Consider the following 22,656-nt stretch of genomic DNA (forward strand, 5'->3'; position numbering starts at 1 on the left):
ACCACCCCAGGCGCCTGAGCGGCTTCCTCCACCGCTGCTCCAGGCAGTGGCTGCTGCTGCCCTGGTCTCTAAGCTGCCCCCCTCCTCCCCAAAAAGAAGTACTTCCTCATACTGCCCCACAGGGGCCTGGGAAGAAGATGCCCCCAGCCTTAGTGACCCAACGGAGACTTAGTGACCCAATGGAGACTGGCCAAAGGTGAACCTTACCTTGGGAAGCAGCGGTGGCAGCAGTGGGCACTGCTGGGACTGCATAGAGGAAAAGCCTTCAGCACTCAGCACTCAGCTCCAAGGCAAGCCTTGCACACAGCAAGCACAATAACGGCCAGCGCAGTGCCTGCTTGCCAACCTGGCCTCCCACTTGTCTGTCCATTTCCAACAGCAGGGACTGGTAGACTAGCTGGCTGGGTTCCCTCACCCACGTGCTTGCTTACTCCGAGGGCGCCTCAGTTCCTGGCCACCAGCACCCCCTGGCCAGCCCCAGAGGCACCATTCACCTGGAGAGCTTGTAGCCAGGGTTGCAACAAACAGCTGTGCAAACCTTTCTGTAAGCAGAGATGCAAGAGGGTTTCAGAGGAGGGAGGGAAGGAAAGAGGGACAGAGGCCAGCGTTGCCCGCGGCACCCCTAACCACCATTCAAGGCACCCCAGCATAGTGGTTGAAAACCCCTGGACTAGATGATCCTTAGGGTGACAGCAGTCACGAAATTAAAAGACGCCTGCTTCTTGGGAGAAAAGCGATGACAAACTTAGACAGCATCTTAAAAAGCAGAGACATCACCTTGCCAACAAAGGTCTGTATAGTTAAAGCTATGGTTTTCCCAGTAGTGATGTATGGAAGTGAGAGCTGATCGCCGAAAAATTGATGCTTTTGAATTATGGTGCTGGAGGAGACTCTTGAGAGTCCCATGGACTGCAAGAAGATCAAACCTCTCCATTCTGAAGGAAATCAGCCCTTAGTGCTCATTGGAAGGACAGATCGTGAAGCTGAGGCTCCAATACTTTGGCCACCTCATGAGAAGAGAAGACTCCCTGGAAAAGACTCTGATGTTGGGAAAGATTGAGGGCACAAGAAGGGGACGACAGAGGACGAGATGGTTGGACGGTGTTCAATTCAAAACCTGACCTCAGATAGACAATTGCTGCACATGGAAGTTCTACTTTTGACAAACAATTTGCTTTTACTAGAAAGGGATGATCTTTTTGACTTTGGTCAGGCAGTCATAGTTCTTCCTAGGATTCCTTTGCATTAAAATGATATATTACCTACTTTTTATGCCCTTTATGAATAAATGTATTGAGGTGTGTGTATGTGTTTGTTTGTATGTCTGCAAACACACATCCGGGGCATGGGTATTTGACCTGGGTGACAGAAAACCTAGGAAGGCACGTTTGTCAAATCCTCACCTTGATCAATTTCCACCTGGAAACCTATGTCCCCAATGTGGAAGGGTGTGTGAATCCAGAATTGGCCTCCACAGTCACTTAAGGACACACTGTTGGAAGATTGGAAGACAATCTCATTCGACATTATGTGGGTGCCCGAGCACCCACATAATTCCTCACGAAGAGGCCGGGCACCCACAAATTTTTGTGCCAGGGCCATGCACGCTGCATGGCACCCACAGTCCCAAGCACCCATGGTTGTGGGGCCAAGTTGGCACTCCTGAGTCTGAGTAAACATGAGGGGCTTCTGGACTGTCTCTATTTTCATATATGGTTAGGATTGCGCTGTTGGTAATGCAATGAATAGAACAGTATATTGGAGATCGCAAAGTGAGAATGTTGAAGCTCAAAAGTGGCAGTACATTGTTCTTTTCATCCCCATTTTATCCTTACAACAACCCTGTGAGGTAGGCTAGGCTGAGAGACTGTGGCTGGCCCAAGGTAACCTTCTAAGTTTCATGGATCAGCAGGGATTTGAATCCTGGCCTCCAACATTCTAACTGCTACAGGACACTGTGGCACAGGATTCTTTAATTGCCTGTAGAGTGATTTTTAAATGGCTAAAAAGTTGCAGGCTATTATCCTGTGAATCCAATGCTGTCGATGAGACTTCATTATGAATACATGAATAGTACAGTACTCCGAGTACAGTACTGCGGTTTAACTGTAAAGTACTGTGCTGGCCTACTCAGAAGTAAGTCTCATTAAAGCCTAAATCATATATTTCATACGAAATACGATCTGAATTAGGAAGAGCATAAATGCTCTTTTCTTCTCCAGTCACAGCTCTTGCCCCCAAATCATACATTCTTCAAGGTTTTGTATGGTCACTTAACGGCGGCGCGGTAGCAGCCGGAGTAAAACAAAACCAGGAACCGAACTTCCACACATCTGAATTGTGACTCTACATTTTTATCTCAGTGGTGCGAATGAATGAATGAATGGTGTGAATGAACGAATAAACATTGAATGAGCCGCCACCTCCTTCTGGAATGAGAACGCCTCCTCTGTGTTCGGAACGAGCTGAAAGGCTAAAAACTTCGTGCCTCATTTGCATTCCGCTCAGTGATAGGCTGGGAAGGTTAAGGAAGTAGAAGCTGCTGCTTGCCGCGCAGTTTTGAAATCTCACTGGCAGCCGGTTCCGTGTTTGTTTCTGCTGCGAAAGTATGGCTGAGCCGTTGGGCACTGATAATCCTGAGCGGGATGAACAGTACCGGAGGTAAACGAAAAGGATTTGGAACGGGAGGGTGATTCTGCATTTAAGGTTTACTTCTGAGCTAAGATTCCAGAGCGTTTCTCCTTCCCCGGATAAGAAATGTGATAACGCCGTTTCTCCTGGGCAAGTGGGAGTCAAGACTGTACAATCCTAGCACTTGCCCGGTGGACTCAGTTGGTCTTACTTCTGAATACACCTGGGTATGGTTACTTTGCGGAGCTGTGATATTCGAAATATTTAATAACAGTTATTTCAATGATTACTAGCTCACATTTCAGGGTGCACAAGTTCCCTTGGCAGGTTGCAGCAGATCTAAAAAATGCAGTGTTAAAATTCCAGGATGTAAAACAGGAGCAAAAACAATTAATAGTGTTAAAATAACAGCAGGTCAGAAAGTTATTCAAAATAACAATAGTAAAATGTATGTAGCCCTGCTGGCTTATTTTTATGAGGAAGAGGTGGGGACCCAGTACAGAATAGCTTTATTTCCACCACTCAGAATGTCCTAAAGTATAGCATACAGTGGTACCTCTGGATGCGAACGGTATCCGTTCTGGAGCCCCGTTTGCATCCTGAAGCGAACGCAACCTGCTTCTGCACATGCGCGGGTTGCCGCTTCCACGCGTGACATCATTTTGAGCGTCTGGGCATGCGCGAGCGGTGAAACCCGGAAGTAACGAGCTCCATTACTTCCGGGTCGCCGTGGAGCGCAACCCGAAAATATTCACCCCGAAGCATATTTAACCCGAGGTATGACTGTACAAGCTTTCTGAGTTCTTCATGCTGGATGTTAAAGGGTGTGTACAGAGAAAAAGCAGAACCTCCAAAATCTACCATTTTTAAGATACCCACTGAATGCTTTTAAAGCACATTGCTTCCCCCAAAGAATCATGGGAACTATAATTTGTTATGAGTAGCTCTTTGAGGGGAACTACATTTCTCAGGATTCCTTGTTGGAAGCCATGTGCTTTAAATATGTGGTGTGCCTCTGCCCTAACACTACAATGTCCACTCAGAAGTATATACAGTGGTACCTCTGGATGCGAACGGAATCCGTTCCGGATCCCCGTTCGCATCCTGAAGCGAACGCAACCCGCGCTTTGCGCATGTGCGTGACGTCATTTTGAGCATTTGCGCGAGTGGCGAAACCTGGAAGTAACGTGTTCTGTTACTTCTGGGTCACCACAGAGCGCAACCGAAAACGCTCAAGCTGAAGCTACTTCAACCTGAGGTATGACTATATCAGTGAATTCAATGGTACTTACTCTCATAGGACTGCAGCCTTAATCAGGTTATGTTCTGCTAGGTGTAAAAAATATTTCATGATGCATGAAAAGCTGCTGAGGCAAAGAAGCAACATTCCTCTATATTTTTAAAATATAAAATCTACGAAGTATCTGCTAAATATCCAGCTTTGCAAATATAAGGATTACTGTGTTGGTGTTTTTACTTCTGCTCACTTTAAGTTCCTGATTGTTCCTTTGCAATCACATCTGTACCTGCCCCACAACATTGTGTTCAGATTAGGACCCATACTGGGCCTAATTAGAACCAGAGGTTGGGCCAGAGGTTTCCCATTGATGATAAAAGCTCAATGGCATGGTTAATCCTGTGATTTCGCCTTTTTAAAAAGAGAGAGAGAGACTTTTGGTGGTGTCACTGCAGTTCTGTAAGACCTGTGCTATAGATTTAAGCACTATCATACCAACTGAAACAGCCATGTCTTCTCCTAAAGCCTTCTGATGGTGCTGAGAGTCTCCTGATTCACTTCACAGAGTTGTTAGAATACCCCTATTTTCCTCATAGAGCTACACTGGTTCCCTGGGAAGAGGGATTGCTATGTGGAAAACAGGGATCTTCTAACAACTCTCAACACCCTTAACAAACTACAGTTCCCAGAATTCTTTAGGGGTAGCCATGACAATTTAAAGTGGTTTCTTAGAGATTTAAATGCATAAGTCAGGTGAGGTCTTGTGGAACTGCACTGACACCATCCAAAATACTGTGTCCTTGGGCAGATGAGGCCTAATTCTCTCTGGAGAAACTTACCAAAACTTCACTTCTAATTTTTCCAACGCAATCCTATTTAGTCTACTCAAAAGCAAGTCCCATTGAGTTGAAGTGATCTTTGGGTGTTAGATGGAATAAGACAGTTGGAAACAGGGTCTGGGCAGAAATCACAGAAATGTCCAGGAAAATCCAGAGGTTTGGCAACCCATGTCAGAAGTCTAGATTTTGGTGAATTTCCTTAAAAATAGCTCAAAAACGGCAATGTTTTTCTAGTTGAGATTTTGCAAAACAAGCTCAACAAATTTGACTAAAGAAAAAAGCTCAACAACTTTTGTGTCCGGTTTTCACTTTATGAAATAAAATATTGCAACCCTAGTGTTGAACATCTTTTTATTCCACAAAGGTTTTAATATTTTATATTTATTTCTTTAGAAACTGCTTAATCTTTAAGCAGTGTGGATCTTTAAACAAATCTTTAAGCAGTGTGGATAAAACAATTATCAGTAATACACAAATGAATTCAGCAAATATTGGTAGACTAATATGTGTCTGGACAGGATTTCTGAATTAAAAAAAGGATTTTAGCTGATGTCTAATATCAGAAAGTAAGGCTATCTGTCTAGCATTGATTGGAAAGGAGAGCATACATGGTGCCACGCTGAAAGATAAACTCCTAGCAAATGCAGAATGAACATTATATGGCACTTATAGAAGTGCAAGTCTTGCAGATCAAAGTGCTTGAGCTAGAACACATGGAGCAAGTAAATGATTCTAGTAAACTGGTCCCAATTTTTTATATAATTTCTAATGCTGTGTGTGAGTGGTCTCTGAGTTTTTAGAGCTATTGTGTTTATCTCTTTGATATTTGATTTATTTTTACTATTAAATTTGTGATTTTTGTAGCTCGCTACATACTATATATGTGTGTGAAAATAAATAATAAACAATAAATGACAGTTGTTTTGTAGGCATGCTATATTGTGTGAATCAAATGCATGGGTGCTACTGTCCTTCCTACATTTTAAGACCCTGAGTTGATTTTTGCAGGGTATTTCTGACTCTTCAAACTTTATATTTTGCAGATTTGTCTCCCAAGCAAAGCAGGAAGCAAAAAATGGCAATCTGGAGGAATCTCTCTGCCTTCTGAGGAAGGCTCATCAAATCTATCCCTGTGAAAAGCTGACAAGAAAAATGAAAAAAGTTGAGGAAGCATTAGCTTCACTAGCCCTGGATCAGGAAGATGATGTCTTTGTGGACGTCTGTCAGAGTGGACTAATGTTGTTTGGAGAAATACATGACAAGCTATTTGACCACCAGAGAGAAGGGGTTGCCTTCTTATACAGTTTATACCGCGATGGAAGGAAAGGCGGTATCCTTGCAGATGACATGGGCTTGGGGAAAACCATTCAGATCATTGCTTTCCTCTCGGGCATGTTTGATGAAGAACTCATTCGGACTGTGCTGTTAATTATGCCACCTAGCCTTTTGAGCAACTGGCTTAAAGAGTTTGCCAAGTGGACTCCTGGGCTGCGAGTGAGTGTCTTTCATGGACCCAACAAGTATGAATGTGAGAGAAATCTAAAGAGGATCCAGAAGAGGAGTGGTATCTTGCTCACGACTTATCAGCTGGTCCTCAGCAGTTGGCAGCAGTTATCGAGCTTTGATGGGAAGGAGTTCATCTGGGACTACGTCATCCTTGACGAAGCTCATAAAATTAAAACACCATCTGCCAAAACGACAAAATCTGTGCATGCTATCCCTGCTCAAAACCGCATCCTGCTCACAGGCACTCCAGTCCAAAACAACCTAAAAGAACTCTGGGCTCTTTTTGACTTTGCTTGTCAGGGATCGCTTCTAGGCACGATGAAAACCTTCGGGATGGAATATGAAAAACCTATCATAAGAGCCAGGACAAAGAATGCAACCCAGGAAGAAAAAGCACTGGGACTTAAGATCTCTGAAAACCTGATGTCCATAATCAAGCCATATTTCCTAAGACGGAGTAAAGATGAACTACAGAACAAAGCTAAGCCTGAACTCAAAATCAGTCTCCCAGAATATCAGAGCAAGACTGTTGCTTCTGAAATGCCTTCTCTGCCCAGAAAAAACGACTTCATTGTGTGGGTATACTTATCACCCATACAAAAAGAAATATATAGGGACTTTCTGTCTCTGGATCATATCCAAAAGTTGTTAATGACCACAAGGTCCCCACTTGCTGAACTGAATGTCTTGAAGAAACTCTGTGATCACCCCAGGCTGTTGTCAGCACAAGCATGTAGCAAACTTGGTCTGGAAGCTCCCAATTATAATATGGTGGATGGTGATGAAAACGATGAGCCTTCCAGCATGAAGAGAAACCTTAGGAACATTTTGGATGAGACTCTGATGGCGGAATCAGGAAAGCTGTCCTTCCTCATGGCCCTGCTGGAAAGATTGCAGGAGGAGGGGCACAGAACACTGGTGTTTTCTCATTCAAGAAAAATGCTGGATATTATAGAGCGCATCTTGACTCACAGGTGCTTTAAGCTAATGCGCATTGATGGAACAGTAAGCCAGTTGGAGGAGCGAAAAAGGAGAATTAGTGTCTTTCAGAAGAGCAAAGAGTACTCTGTGTTTCTGCTTACTACCCAAGTCGGTGGGGTTGGTCTAACCTTAACAGCAGCTACCAGGGTGGTGATTTTTGATCCTAGCTGGAATCCAGCTACAGATGCTCAGGCTGTAGACAGGGTTTACAGGATAGGGCAGAAGGACAATGTTGTAATCTACCGGCTAATTAGCTGTGGGACAGTGGAGGAGAAAATCTACAGAAGGCAAGTATTCAAAGACTCATTAATCCGACAAAGCATGGGAGATAGGAAAGACCCATACAGATATTTCACTATGCAAGAACTAAGGGAGTTGTTCACACTGGGAGATACTCAAAGCTCAGTAACACAGCTCCAGCTTCAGTCTTTGCATGCAAGCCAAAGAAAAACAGATAAGCAGCTGGACAAGCACATTGCGTATCTCCATTCACTGGATATATTTGGCATATCAGACCATGACTTAATGTACACACATGAAGCGGTTCATGGAGATGAAGTTGAGGATGAAGAAGTCCTCATGGACATTGAACACAGGGTACAGAAAGCCCAAGAGCTGGTACAGCTGGAATCCCAGCTAAAGGACCAACTGATGGGAAACCTCCGAAACACAACTGAAGGGGCATGGCTGAGAGAAATGGAATTGTCCACCCAGCCAAATAAAAAGCCATCAAAGCCTTCTCCGAATTATGCTCTCGTCCCACCTGTAACTGATGAACCCACAAGCAGTGAGAATATCAGTCTTGTAGGTGGCAGTGATGATGACATTGTCAATGTGAGTTCTAAGATGACAGAGCTACTTATTGAGGAAGATGAACGAGTGCTTCAGAACATAACTAATATGGATATCTCTGCATCCATGAACGAAGAATGCAAACCAGCCAGTCCACAAGAAGTAACTCCTATATCTTCTTTTACTCAAGATCATCCATTATCTTACAAGGAGAACTGCAGCCCTGCATGTCAGGTGGTTTCCCATGACCCACCTGCCGAGGCAAATGGCAAGTTTAACGATGCCCAAGTGGCCCCACTGCAGCAGTCATTTCACTATGTGCCTGATGATGATCTACAAACTACTCAAAACCATGATCAAAGTCATGTATCCTCTTCTTCTCAAGCTCACTTGTCTTTCCAGGTAAACTGCAGTTCTGAACTTCAAACAATCTGCCATGACCCTCCTGTCGAGGCAAATGGCATGCTTACTGATATCCAAGGGGTCCCATTGCAGCAGTCATCAGAGTATGTGTCTAACAATGTCAAGCAACAAGGCGAGACTGACATGTCTCTCAATGTTCCTACAAGTCCACATGGAGAGGCAGGTGAAGTTGCTGAGCCAGGTGCCTCAGAAGCATCTCAACTGCAGACCAGTAAAATGTCAGACCTCAGTTTTGCGCAGAAATCTGGAATGAGTGTAATAATGGTTGGTGAGGTTCTATCTGGTTCTCCCCAGTGTGATTTCAGACTTGTCTTAGAAGATTCCGAGGATCAGTTGCAAGATATCTCAGGAGTGGAAATGTCATTGAAGGATACAGAGAACACAAGATTTCCACTGAATAGCCACTGTAGCTCTTGGGCTCACTCTTGGCTTCAGGAAAATTCGGACAACAGAAGTCTCCAAGCCAGCAAAAGTATAATGGGATCTATGGTTATTGGGGGCTCTGATGATGTGTTGATGAACAACAGTGAGCTTTCTTTTCAGCATAAAAATATGCCCGTTAAAATAATCGTTTCAGATAATGAAGAGGATGATGATTGTTTTATAACTGATTGGGATGATAGCAAGCACAGACAAGAATCTCCCACAAACAAACTACCTGATATCATGTCAACGCCAAAGTCTAAATTGTCCACAACCAGCCTTTGTTTCTCTCCTAGGATAATAGTTAGTGGAAGAAGATCAACCGCTTCACGAAAATCCCTTGCTAGTATCCTATTGGATCAGGTGGAGGATATTGCAGAGACCATTGAATCCACCAGTTCGATGTCTTGTGAAGATTCCTTTAAGCTTTACCTTGAAGCAGAATAAACTCTGGACTATTGTGATTAGGAGTTGGAGTGGCTGGAAAAGGAGCCATCCAGTGAAATGATAGAGTCTGAGAGCAAAGCTAGAGTTTTACTACAGCAGTTTCCAGAGTTTTTATACTGTTACACTCACCCCTTTTATGGTAACCTTTTATTGATTCCTTCCAGAGCAGATTTTCATCCAATCACAGCAGTGGAAAGATGAACCTGCACTTTGAGGGAAATTGCTTCTGACATTGATCTGTAACATTTAAGGCCCAGCTTCTTTCACTTGGGGTGTGTGTATGTCTCTCTCTTTTTTTGTAAAAACTAGCTGTTAAGATTTTAAAATAAACCTGGTTTAACCTTGAAAGCCTATTGTATTAGTTGCTCTTTCTTTTACCACATTTTAGTTAAGTGCCATCTACTTCTTTGTTCCCACAGAAGGCAAGGAGTCATTTCTTTCCAAGTAGATATAGGGAGCCTGTGCTCGCCAAAACATTGCTGGATCACACCTCTCATAGTCCCTGGCATCACTTGGGCATACTGGCTGGGGCTGATGTGAGGTTTAAAAGTTCCTGCCTCTGCTTCAGAGGCTTAGTTCTCACCAAAATGTCCAAACCTATATTTGGACTGTTTCTATGTTCACAGCTGGAAACCAAATGCTCCTCATACTAAAAGTTCCCTGAAGAAAGTAAACTGGCGCAATAAAGTTCCCTGAAGAAAGTAAACTGGCGCAATAAAGGGGAAAGGTAAACTAGAGCTCGGCTGCATTACATCTAACAGATAAATAAGTGGGAAGGGCAGCGAACAAATTCTTGCATGGCTTTGGAGTTCAGGTAGAATAGAGACTGATGTTTTTAATGAATGAATGGGCCCACTAGCTCATCTTGCTTTTTTAGCTCTCCTGAAGCAGGAGGTAACCAAGTGCTTGCTGGTGATTGGTTCTGTTAGGAATCCCTTAAATCACAGGTGTATAAAATGAAAATGAGATATTGTATTAATGAAATAAAAATTCACCTAATCTAAGCTTGGTGCAGGCAAGATTGGTACTATTAAATGTTCCCCATTAACTGTTGGACATTCTCAAAAAGATTTCAGAGGAGATTATTCTGATTCTTCTAACCAGGTTTACACAAAATAAATGCAGTATGATGTCAAAGTTATCTTAAAAAATTTTGGTTTAAAATTTGTTCTCCCCTACCCCATCCTAGGTTGCAATCTAGCAGTGTCTGGGAATAAGTGCCATTGAAATTAAGAAAGGGAAGAGAGACCAGAAATTGGATAGCATGCTGGGTCTCAAACCATATAACGAAAATAAGAAAAAGAATAATACTCAAGAAATAAGTACACTTGAGTGTCTCTTTACAGTATCTTTTTGTTCATATAAAATCTCATTTTCCTATTCTTTCACAACTCTTGTTTGATGCAAGATCCTTCCTATATTACACACTTCTGTTAAATGTCAGCTAAACCCTCAAAATGTTTCGGATATGTATTCATCCCCTGTTGAGAAAGACTGGCGGAATACTTTGTGGCACCTAGGTGCTTGGAGTGTTACCTGGTGAAAAACGTTTTGCTGCAGAAAAGCTATATAGTATTGTGTTCCTGTCTATCTTGTCCAATATACGCTCGCTGGATGTGTCTGGGCTCCAGCTCTCATCATCCCTTACCTTGGCCATGCTGCCTAGAGTTTATGGGAACTGGAGTTTATAACAACATCTGGAGGACCAAAGGTTTCCTGCTTTAAACAGAGATCCATCACCATTTATGTACTTCTTGAGAATCTTTTAACATTTTATCCCATTTTTTTCTACCATAAGAGACCCCTATAGGTTGATGTCCCAAAGGACATGCATTTGTTTGACATACAACAATAACAAGCCAATCCTGGCTAGAGTACTATTCTTTTGTCATGAATTTATAAATATAGAACACTGACTAAGGTTACTGCTTTCCTCTGACTCATGCCTAGCTGACATCACTCCTCAGAAGAGGTAAATGGGCTTTAACGTCACTGGAAGCAACACAGCTGCATGCCTGTCAAGTTCTATTGATCTTCCATTCCGTCACAGAATCGTCTCCCAGGGCTAAATTCTCCTCTGGCTTTGAAGCATCAGAGCATCTCTATTGATTTCACAGGATGTATTTTTATACTGAAAAGTTATGCCAATGTGTTCTAAGTGAAGTAGTTTTCAGGCTCAGGGTTCACCTTTAACCCTAAGCCTTTACTACTCAAACCTGCTTTTAAAATTATTAGTTACTGTATGTATGTGTTGGGATCATCAGTAGGATCCTCTTCAAACCTTCCAGAAGTTGAGTTGTAATTATTTTTCCATAAGCTACTGCCTGTTGCAGGTCATAATCCCCCTGTGAACCCAATAGCTCTGTTGATTAGGACAATGGTTCCCAAACCCACCCCCTGAGGGTTTTGAGGGACCTCTTAAATGATTTTCTAAACCAGTGTTTCCCAAACTTTTTCTGACCGTGGCCCCCTTCTGACCTGATTTCCTTCCTGTGCCTTCCCCAGACGTAGCCAAAGGGGGGCAGCTGATAACTTAAATAGAATTACTTGTGAGTAACAGATTGGCCTAGGATTTAAATATGTGATATGTAGAAGACTATGGATAAAAGTTAAAATGAAAAGAAAGAAAGTTGTTAATTGACCAAGTAAATATTATGTGAAAATAGTTTTGGAAACTGCTACAATGATTGATATGGAAACTCAGCCGGGGGGATTCAAGGAAGTCACCCAACAATGATAACAAGAGTGGGATTATTACAGTTAGGATAAATGTGTTTTTTTGTGTGTGTTTGTTGTTTTTTGATGTTTTTCTTGTTTGTTGATATGTCTGTTATAAACTTGGAAAATTAATTTTAAAAATTAAAAAAAAAAAAACAGAGGGGGGCAGCTGCCTCCCAATAAGTAAAAATAAATATAAATCTGAGGTTCTGCCCCCCCTAACAAAAGCCTGACCCCCTAACAAAAATCTTGGCTACACCCATGCCCCCCCCCATCCTACTGATAGAAAGGTAGCTATTTAAATGTTTTGTTTGTAAATAGAACATGTTTTATTGATAATTTTTATAATTTATACAAAACATTTACATAAAATGTTAGGGACATAATGGAATGCTAAAGCATCAATGACAGATGACCATCCAACCTCCAAGGAAGGAGAGTCCAGAACCTCCTGAGGGAGATCCATCTTCCATGTATTATAAAAAGTAAACAACACTTATTTAACCCCAGTTATTAGACACAGAGGGGGAAACCTACAGATACAGTCCAATATACAGCTGTTGCTGCTCCTGTGAGTGTTTGGGAAGACCACTCCCCCTGCAAGCCAATTCCATCAGGCGCCCAAGGGACGGGGCCTACACTCACACATACTCTGAGCAGCTCTCTGCAGCAAGTGGTGAAAATGTTTTTAAATGTTTAAAAAGTCTTCTTAATCTGCTGCACCTCGAATGGTGGTTTTTAAAAATATTATTTTCTTTCTCTTTGGGATAGGACAAATGTTTAGTCGGGGCAGGGAGTAGTTCAATTTGAGCATAATTGTTTCTTGCTTTGTTTCACTATTTTATTAAGTTATTTTATAGTTTGTATTTTGCCCCCCCCCCTTTAATAAATTTTATTGTTACTGTTCACATTAACACACCATACAGAAAAAGAAAATAAATTTCCATCACCACCAAAGAAAAAAAGAGAATTAGTACATCAGCTAAAGGTAAAGGGACCCCTGACCATTAGGTCCAGTCGTGGCTGACTCTGGGGTTGCGGCGCTCATCTCGCTTTATTGGCCGAGGGAGCCGGCGTACAGCTTCCGGGTCATGTGGCCAGCATGACTAAGCCGCTTCAGGCGAACCAGAGCAGCACACGGAAACGCTGTTTACCTTCCCAACGGAGTGGTACCTATTTATCTACTTGCACTTTGATGTACTTTCGAAATGCTGGGTTGGCAGGAGCAGGGACCAAGCAATGGGAGCTCACCCCATCATTGGGATTTGAACTGCCGACCTTCTGATCAGCAAGTCCTAGGCTCTGTGGTTCAACCCACAGCGCCACCCGCGTCCCTAGTACATCAGCTAGTGACCTTCAAAACATAAAATAACATCTACCAGATTTCCCGTCTATTCCTTGTTACAGATTCTGTATTACAGTCATACCTCGGGATAAATACGCTTCAGGATAAGTATTTTCAGGTTACGCTCCGCGGCGACCCAGAAGTAACAGAGCACGTTACTTCCAGGTTTCGCTGCTCGTGCATGCGCAGACGGTCAAAATGACATCACATGCATGCGTGGAAGCGGCAACGTGCAGGTTAAGCTGGTCTGCCAGACCAGGGCATCACCTGGGATGGAAGAAGTTTAACATGACAAAGGTGTTGGTGACCCACCAAAGGAAGATGCTTGAGTCTGTGAAATGAGGTTTGCCAGAGTAATGTGGACATAATGCCACACAGGAAAAAATGATGTCCTTTAAACACACACACACACACACACACACGCACAGAGGGAGGGGGGAGAGAGAGAATGAGTGAGAGAGAGCACACTGGAGAAGGGGGGTCATGAGCAGACAGAAGAAGGAGTGTTGCATTTTGCAATGTGTTTTGGGAACAAGAAAAAGGAAGTGGGGAGAACTCGGGGGCAAGGACAGATGCCATGCGGAGTGGCTGGAGACATGCTGTGGCAGAGGAACAGAGATGGAGTTTAGGATGCCCCAGAAGCTGCTGAACTGCTGTGAAAGACAAGCCCCTCTTCAGAGGCAAACGATATAAACTGCACTTCCTCCATCTGCACCCATGTTGTAAATACATGTTAAACCATATTTCTCCACCATGCCTTGATCCCAAAGGGGAATACAAGCCTGGGTGAATGCTTGGAACCCCCTGGAATCCTGCAGAGAGTGATAGTGGACCACAACATTTCCAACAATGTGTTATATTTTTAGGTGTACACCTAAAGGAATTGCGAATGAAATATTTGCAATTTTGTGGGAGAGAGGGGAACCCAGTTGGCTCCAGTCTGAATCTGTTGCTGCTGATAGTGATGCAGTCCTAAACACAATAATTAGGAATATGAATGACTGAATTAGATATTCCAGCTGTTTGACCTGTTGTAAGTCAGCTTTTTATATACGTCTCAGTAAGCAAGCATAGGACTGCACTGTTGGAAACTGTTACTCATTCTCTAGCTGCCCTATGCATTTGAAAAGTGTTGTCAAGTCTTCTCTGTGAGAAAGAAGCCCTGATCTTTCAACATGTGTTAAAATTCTCCAGACCTGAAATCTGGAGCTGAGGACACATGATGCTGACTAATAGGCCATAGCCTGTAGGTTTTGCTACATTATGTCCCCAGGCTGGGAAACAAACTCAGCTCTCTACACAAAATACTGTATCACATCCCTTCGTATGATTCAGTAAGATGACATTCCTGTTCTCTGAACATGGCAGATGTGCCCCAGGTAATTTTGTATCCATACAGCTCTGTTTCAATCGAGTCTCTTGACAATGGATGTCTAAACACATTGGGCTGTTTTTTAATAGTATGGCGTAATAAGAGCAAGCTTTGAAATGAAGGTATGTAAGGTGCCCTGTGTTGTTCCTTAGTGGCATGGGTAATACTGAGTCTGATAAAACTATTTATTTCCTCTTTTAATGGGGGTTTAATGAATTGCACAGTTTGCAATAAAAAGCTACAGCACTCCACAGCTATAGTTGCTCTATGGTCCAAATGACTGCTCTTTCCTTTGGTTTAAGCCCCACCTGTATAGTGCTCAGCAACTAGCACTCTTTGATAGGCAGGAACACTGTGCTTTGACCCCCATTGAGTTTCAATGTGAAAGTAAAAGACTAATAGTATTACTCAGCGTAAGTAACAGAGAAACATGGCTTTTGTTTAACATAATGACTTGTTGTAACCGTAGCTTATTCATCATTGCCCAGCTGGTCCAAGGTAGTTGATTCATTCATGAGTAATATTTTGGACACAAGGCATCCTGAATCAAAAGGCAAGCCTCTCTGTTATCAGACTGGTTGCTTAAAGATGGCCTGTTTTGGAACACTGGTTCTGATGGCTTGTGCACATTTATGGTGCTGGGGTTCTACAATGGCCAATGTTTACTGAACATTCATTCTTACTGGTTTGCTGGAAGGCTATGTGAAAAAACCAGACACTAGTTATTCCACACTTTTCTCTGCATTTTCTCATCACTTACAGCAAAAGGGCTGGTTCTGCGAGGAGAATAATAATAGTTGTACAGGAGTGCCAACTCCATGGGGACAAACTGCCTTATGCCAAGCCAGACCTTATACAGTGAGGGGGGGAGTATTTGATACCCTGCTAAATTTGCCAGTTTGCCCTCTGACAAAGAAATGACCAGTCCATAATTTTAATGGTAGGTTTATTGTAGCTGTGAGAGACAGAATAACAACAGGAAAACCTCCAGAAACCCAGAAGATAAAAGTCAGAGATTGATGTGCATTATAATGAGTGAAATAAGTATTTGATCCCCTATCAACCAGCCAGATGTCAGGCTACCTGGTATCTTCACTGTATGTAACGAGCTGAGATTAGAAGCACCTGCTGTAAGGGAGAGGTCTTACCTGTAATCCCAGCTCGTTACAGTACCTGTACAAAGGACACCTGTCAACAGAAGCAATCAATCCAACAGATTCCAAACTAGCTGCCATGACCAAGACCAAAGAGCTGTCCAAGGATGTCAGGGACAAGCTTCTAAACCTGCACAAGGCTGGACTGGATTACAAGACCAAGCAGCTTGGTGAGAAGGTGACAACAGTTGGTGCAATAATTCACAAATGGAAGAAACACAAAATAACTGTCAACCTCCCTCAGTCTGGGGCTCCATGCAAGATCTCATCTCATGGAGTTGCAATGATCATGAGAACAATGATGAAGCAGCCCAGAACTACACAGGGGGAACTTGTCAATGATCTCAAGGCAGCTGGGACCATAGTCACCATGAAAACAGTGGTAACACACTACACCGTGAAGGACTGAGATCTTGCAGAGCCCGCAAGGTCCCCTTGCTCAAGACAGCACATGTACAGGCCCGTCTGCAGTTTGCCAATGAACATCTAAATGATCCAGAGGAGAATTGGGTGAAAGTGTTGTGGTCACATGAGACCAAAATCGAGCTCTTTGGCATCAACTCAACTTGTCGTGTTTGGAGGAGGAGGAATGCTGCCTACGACACCAAGAACACCATCCCCACCATCAAACATGGAAGGGACATATTATGCTTTGGGGTTGTTTTTCTGCTAAGGGGACAGGACACCTTCACTGCATCAAAGGGATGATGGACAGGACCATGTATCGTCAAATCTTGGGTGAGCACCTCCTTCCCTCAGCCAGGGTATTGAAAATGGGTCGAGGATGGGTATTCCAGCATGACAATGACCCAAAACACACGGCCAAGGCAACAAAGGAGTGGCTCAAGAAGAAGCACATTAAGGTCCTGAAGTGGCCTAGCCAGTCTCCAGACCTTAATCCCATCAAAAATCTATGGAGGGAGCTGAAGGTTTCGAGTAGCTACACATCAGCCTTGAAATCTTACTGACTTCTTACTTCTTACTGAAATCTTACTGACCTCTCTTTGTAGAGGTTCTGCAAAGAGGAGTGGGACAAAATACCTCCTGAGATGTGTGCAAACCTGGTGGCCACCTACAAGAAACGTCTGACCTCTGTAATTGCCAACAAGGGTTTTGCCACCAAGTACTAAGTCATCTTTTGCAAAGGGATCAAATACTTATTTCACTCATTATAATGCACATCAATCTCTGATTTTTGTCTTCTGGGTTTCTGGGGTTTTTTTCCCCTGTTGTTATTCTGTCTCTCACAGCTACAATAAACCTACCATTACAATTATGGACTGGTCATTTCTTTGTCAGAGGGCAAACGGGAAAATTTAGCAGGGGATCAAATACTCCCCCCCTCACTGTATGTATGTAGGAGAGGGTATATTAATTTCAATTTATCTTGCAGGCCTCCATTTGTATGGGTTGTAGAGAGTTTTAAAATTCCATCCTTGGCAGCGCACTTAAAAGCATAGGAATTAGGCTGTGAACCGCTCTGAGACCTTCAGGTATAGGGTGGTATATAAATTCAATAAATAATAAATAATAAAACCTTGTTTTGAGCAAGTTCAGCTATGAAGTAAGCTGGATCCCTTTTCTTACACTGCTAAAGAATCGGGGAACACTTGTAAAGTAAGTTTAAAAATAAGATTCACTTACTTGCATTGGTTCACAGTAACTATGCAGGCAAAATACTTTTATTTACCGTATAACCAGCTTCAGGCAGCTGGAGCAAACATCTGCATCCAGCAGTGGTCAAAGGAAAAGAGAGAGGAACAGAAAGTACTATATGCCCCTTCCTCTCCAGGAAAGGAAGGGAAAATGACATCACACAGAGCCCTTGCTACCAGTTGTATTCCTGTGGTCTGAGCATCTGCCCATCAGCAATACAGCTCTGTAGCAGTAGCCTCTTCCATGTTAACTATAACAAGAGTACACATTTGTTAAGTTTGGCTGCTAATCTCCCACAAGTCCTTAAAGCTCAGTATTGTCTACATTGGCTGGCAGTGACTATTCAGGGTTTCAGCTCTCCTAGCCCTACCTGGAGATTCTGATTAAACCTCAGACCTTCTATAGTACATTCAATGCAGTTCTACTACTGAGCTATAGCTCCTCCACTTTAATTACAGTCTGAACTTGCCAGTATGCAGTGGGTCCCACCTGCTAAGTAGGAACAGTCTGGAATCATTATATTTAGTGTACTGATTATATTTAGTGTACTATGTTACATTATGGGGATGCAGGTGGCGCTGTGGGTTAAAGCCTCAGCGCCTAGGGCTTGCCGATCGAAAGGTCGGCGGTTCGAATCCCTGCGGCGGGGTGCGCTCCCGCTGCTCGGTCCCAGCGCCTGCCAACCTAGCAGTTCGAAAGCACCTCCAGGTGCAAGTAGATAAATAGGGACCGCTTACCAGCGGGAAGGTAAACGGCGTTTCCGTGTGCAGCTCTGGCTCTGGCTCTGGCCAGAGCAGCGATGTCACGCTGGCCACGTGACCCGGAAGTGTCTCCGGACAGCGCTGGCCCCTGGCCTCTTAAGTGAGATGGGCGCACAACCCCAGAGTCTGTCAAGACTGGCCCGTACGGGCAGGGGTACCTTTACCTTTACCTTATGTTACATTATATCTTTCTTTCTTTCTTGTTATTTTTCTTTGCACTTTTTTTCTCTCTCTTTCTTTTCTCTCTTCTGTCAAGAGCTTGGGTGTAACCTTCAACACCTCCCTTTCCATGGAGGCACAGGTTGCAACCACAGCAAGGGTGACATTTTTCCATCTCCACCGTATCAAGCAGTTGGTCCCTTACCTTTCTTGCCCTGATCTGGCCACAGTGACCCATGTGACAGTCACCTCCAGGCTTGATTATTGCAACTCGCTCTACGCGGGGCTGCCCGTGAAGCTGATCCAGAAACTCCAGCAGGTGCAGAATGCCGCGGTGAGGCTCCTTATGGGGTCCTTGCCACAGGATCACATTCATCCAGAGCTACACCAGCTGCTCTGGCTCCTGGTGGAGTACAGGGTCAGGTTTAAGGTGCTGGTTTTGAACTTTAAAGCCCTTTGCAGCCTAGGACCCACGTTCCTACAGGACCACCTCTCCTGGTATGCCCCGCAGAGGACCTTAAGGTCCACAAAAGACAACACTTTGGAGGTCCCAAGTTGCAAGATGGTTAGATTGGTCTCAACTAGGACCAGGGCATTTTTAGTACTGGCCCCAACTTGGTGAAACGCTCTGTCATGAGAGACTAGGGCTGTGCGGAACTTGACATCTTTCCGCAGGGTCTGCAAGACAGAGCTGTTCCGCCTGGCCTTTGGTTTGGACTCAATCTGAGCCTTATGTTTCCCTCCCCTTATGATTTTGATCTATTAAAATGAGGCTGCATTTTAAATTGTATTTTTAACCTGTATTTTAAATTGGTTCCCCCCATTATGTTTTTATTGTAATTTTACTGGTGTTAGCTGCCCTGAGCCCGGCTCTGGCTGAGGAGGGTGGGGTATATATTTGTTATATTATTATTATTATTATTATTATTATTATTATTATTATTATTACACTTTATCTTATATAACTGAAATTCTTTTAATAAAATATTATTAATAATGAAGTCTGGAAGCTGCCTAAGGCAGTGAGGATCGCAAATGGATTGTATACTAAATGTTTTTCAGCATGGTGGTGGCAGTTTCTGGTATGCAGTGCTCTGAGGATGACCACATGCCAGCAGTGTGTGTAGCTACAGCAAAAGTAGGTATTGCCAACCCACATTCTTGCATGTACACAGCACACAAGTGTTCTTACCACACATGCAGTACACACATATGCAGATCACACATGCAGGCCACTTGCTGGCCCATCTGTTGTGTCATAGCTGGCTAGGATTGGTGAGAGTATTGGTCTAAAAACATCTGGGGACCCAAGGTTCAAGAGCATTAGTCTGTGACACCAACAACGCCCATCATCCCTGACCATTAACTAAGTTGGCTTGGGACTGGGGGAGTTGTAGTCCTATCACACTGGAGACCTGAGGTTCAAATACACTGATCTACTGTGATTCTCCAGGATCTCAGACAGATGCCTTTCCCACCCACTGCTACCTGATCTGTTCAAGTGGTGAAGCCAGGGTCTGGACCTGGGACCACCTGCATGCAGGGTGTGTTATCTCTCCCTTAGCCTAAGCCCCATCTCCCTGCCCAATGTCTATTGGCCTATTAGAAGTGTTTGATAACATTGCAATAGTACAGTAGTATTAACCTGAGATATGAGCCGTCACCCCTCTTGCATCACAGTTCCTTCATTATTTCCTGTCACCTTAAGTCAGATGTAAGCAGAGAGAGAAGGCAGGATGCATTCTGCACACACCCCCCCCCCATCAATTCTCAATCCATAACAGAAGAAGAAGTGGGCATGATACCTGATGTGCTTGCCAATATTTACCGAGTTTTCAATCTCAAAAGTCAGTAAGGTGGAGGGCCCATTTTGGCTGCAAGAAGTTCCTGCTGAGGTTGTTTTAAGTTACCCAAAGAAAGGCCTGGAAAGTACAAACCTGGAACTTGAGTGTGTGGTAAGAATTTACTTCTACCTCACTTTTTTTGTTACCCAGGTGAGAAACAATCTTTTAAATAAAACACAGAACCAAGGAAATTAATTCAAATCCAGCGAGGGAACCAGCGTTTATTGTAACTATTGCAATAGGTCAGGGCTCAACTTAACGTGGTTGTTATAGCTAAACTGCCAGTTAAGAAGTCTGCCACAAGGAGAATTAAAACAAGGATTCATAGGGAGAGAAACCAACAGAGTCATAAAACACCAAATATCTTTCTACATACGTAAAGAAAGGTTACAGATCAAAGAATACAAAGTTGCATGACTTCACACTGGTATCAACTTCCTTGGTGTGTTTCAAAACATGTGGTCTAGGCCTACAACTTATCTTGCAGGTGTCTAGACAACCAGGCTTTCCCGTATCTGTTCCTGGAACCTCTTGAGGCGATGCTGGTGCTAACTCACAACATAGGAAAACATCCTATTATTTGCGCCGCTTTCAGGGTCAGATAGGAGAGATGGAATGCAGTGAAGGGGGGAGGAATGAGTGCCACAAAATGCAGGCACACATAAATAATTCATGGATGCATTCTGGTCAAAGTTTAAATGCAATTAATATTGGAACATTTTAAAAATAAATTTAAAAATCTGCACCCTTGGTCTCTAATTCTTATACAGTAGTACCTCGGGTTACAGACGCTTCAGGTCACAGATGCATCAGGTTACAGACTCTGCTAACCCAGAAATAGTACCTCCGGTTAAGAACTTTGCTTCAGGATGAGAACCGAAATCGCATGGTGGCGGCGCAGCGGCAGCAGGAGGCCCCATTAGCTAAAGTGGTGCTTCAGGTTAAGAACAGTTTCAGGTTAAGAATGGACCTCCAAAACAAATTAGGTTCCTAACCCGAGGTACCACTGTATCAGGAGGCAGTTTTCTTACTTATAAAAATGTTTGAGTAGCTCTATATTTCTAGAAGTTGCCTCAGTGACTACAGCTTAGCTGGCCTTGGGATCCATTAATGCCTACAGACTACAGTATTGCTGAGGAACCTCAGGCTTTCAGGACCATGGGTAGGCAAACTAAGGTCCGGGGGCCGGATCCGGCCCAATTGCCTTCTAAATCCAGCCTGCGGACGGTCCAAGAATCAGCATGTTTTTACATGAGTAGAATGTGTCCTTTTATTTAAAATGCATCTGTGGGTTATTTGTGGGACATAGGAATTCATTCTTTTCTTTTTTTCAAAATATAGCCTGGTCCCCCACAAGGTCTGAGGGACAGAGGATCGGCCCCCTGCTGAAAAGGTTTGCTGACCCCTGACTCAGGACAAATGCAGCCCCCCAGTCCTCTCTGCATGGCCTTCAGAACTTTCCTCAGGTCATATTCAAGCCACACCCTCTACTCAGGTTACAGCAGGGGTCGGCAACGTGCGGCCCATGGGCTGGATGTGGCCCACGAAGACCGTTTTACTGGCCCATGAGCTGAACAGAGCTGCCTGCTCAGTGAGTCCCCTGCACGCTGTGCTAAACTGGCATAGCACAGGGACTCGCCGAGCAGCACCGGAAATTGCATCTGCGCACATGCAGATACAGTGGATGCTCAGGTTGCGAATGTGATCCGTACGGGATGCACGTTCACAACTGCAGCATTCGCAACCCACAGTGGTGCATCTGTGCACACGCGGGTTGTGATTCAGCACTTCTGTGCATGCGCAAAGTGCGATTTAGCACTTCTGCGCATGCGCAACCACCGAAACCCAGAAGTAACCCATTCCAGTACTTCCGGGTTTTGGCGGTCCGTAACCTGAAAAAATGCAACCTGAAGTGTCTGTAACCCAAGGTATGACTGTACTGGAAATCACGTCTGTGCAAGTCCAGATGCCGAAAATTGCTTCCGTGATTTTTGGCATCTGGATATGAACAGAAGCAATTTCCGGTGCCACGGACATGCGCAGATGTGAATTCTAGCATTGCACTGTGCCTGTGATGACCTGGGAATCTGATTCAGAGGCTGAACCGGAGGAATCCCAGCCTGCACAGGAGTCCCCGCCTCCAGGGCCGGCTGAATTGGGGCAGGGCCTGGATTCTGAAGCGCCTGCACCTGTGTTAGATCCTCAGGAGCAGGCACCAGGTGATCCCACTCTGGCCCCAGAGGTGGTTGAGGACTCAGTGCCTGCAGGTGCTCCTCTCCCAGCCCTGTCAGGGGAAGGTGAGGTTGCCTCTGGGTCCAGTAACCCTCCAGCCTCTCCTGAGCTGCAAAGGCTCAGGGCAGAGAGGCAG

At 44.1% G+C, this 22,656-nt stretch overlaps 1 protein-coding gene and 1 long non-coding RNA gene across 2 annotated transcripts; one reads left to right on the plus strand and one right to left on the minus strand.

The window, feature by feature from the left end:
• The first annotated feature begins 2,553 nt into the window (after positions 1-2,553).
• Positions 2,554-9,627, plus strand: LOC307207998 (DNA excision repair protein ERCC-6-like). Its single transcript, XM_079962287.1, has 2 exons — positions 2,554-2,661; positions 5,751-9,627. The coding sequence occupies exons 1-2, from the start codon at positions 2,609-2,611 to the stop codon at positions 9,277-9,279; spliced, it is 3,582 nt and encodes a 1,193-aa protein (XP_079818413.1). The 5' UTR covers positions 2,554-2,608; the 3' UTR covers positions 9,280-9,627.
• A 6,016-nt stretch (positions 9,628-15,643) lies between these two features.
• Positions 15,644-16,795, minus strand: LOC307208376. The gene is made up of 2 exons (XR_013835126.1): positions 16,689-16,795; positions 15,644-16,013 (listed from the first exon to the last, which is right to left on the minus strand). It is a non-coding gene; the product is annotated as an uncharacterized lncRNA (long non-coding RNA).
• Positions 16,796-22,656: the final 5,861 nt, after the last annotated feature.

This window comes from Podarcis cretensis (assembly GCF_951804945.1).
Source record: "Podarcis cretensis genome assembly, chromosome: Z".
NCBI classification, from domain to species: domain Eukaryota; kingdom Metazoa; phylum Chordata; class Lepidosauria; order Squamata; family Lacertidae; genus Podarcis; species Podarcis cretensis.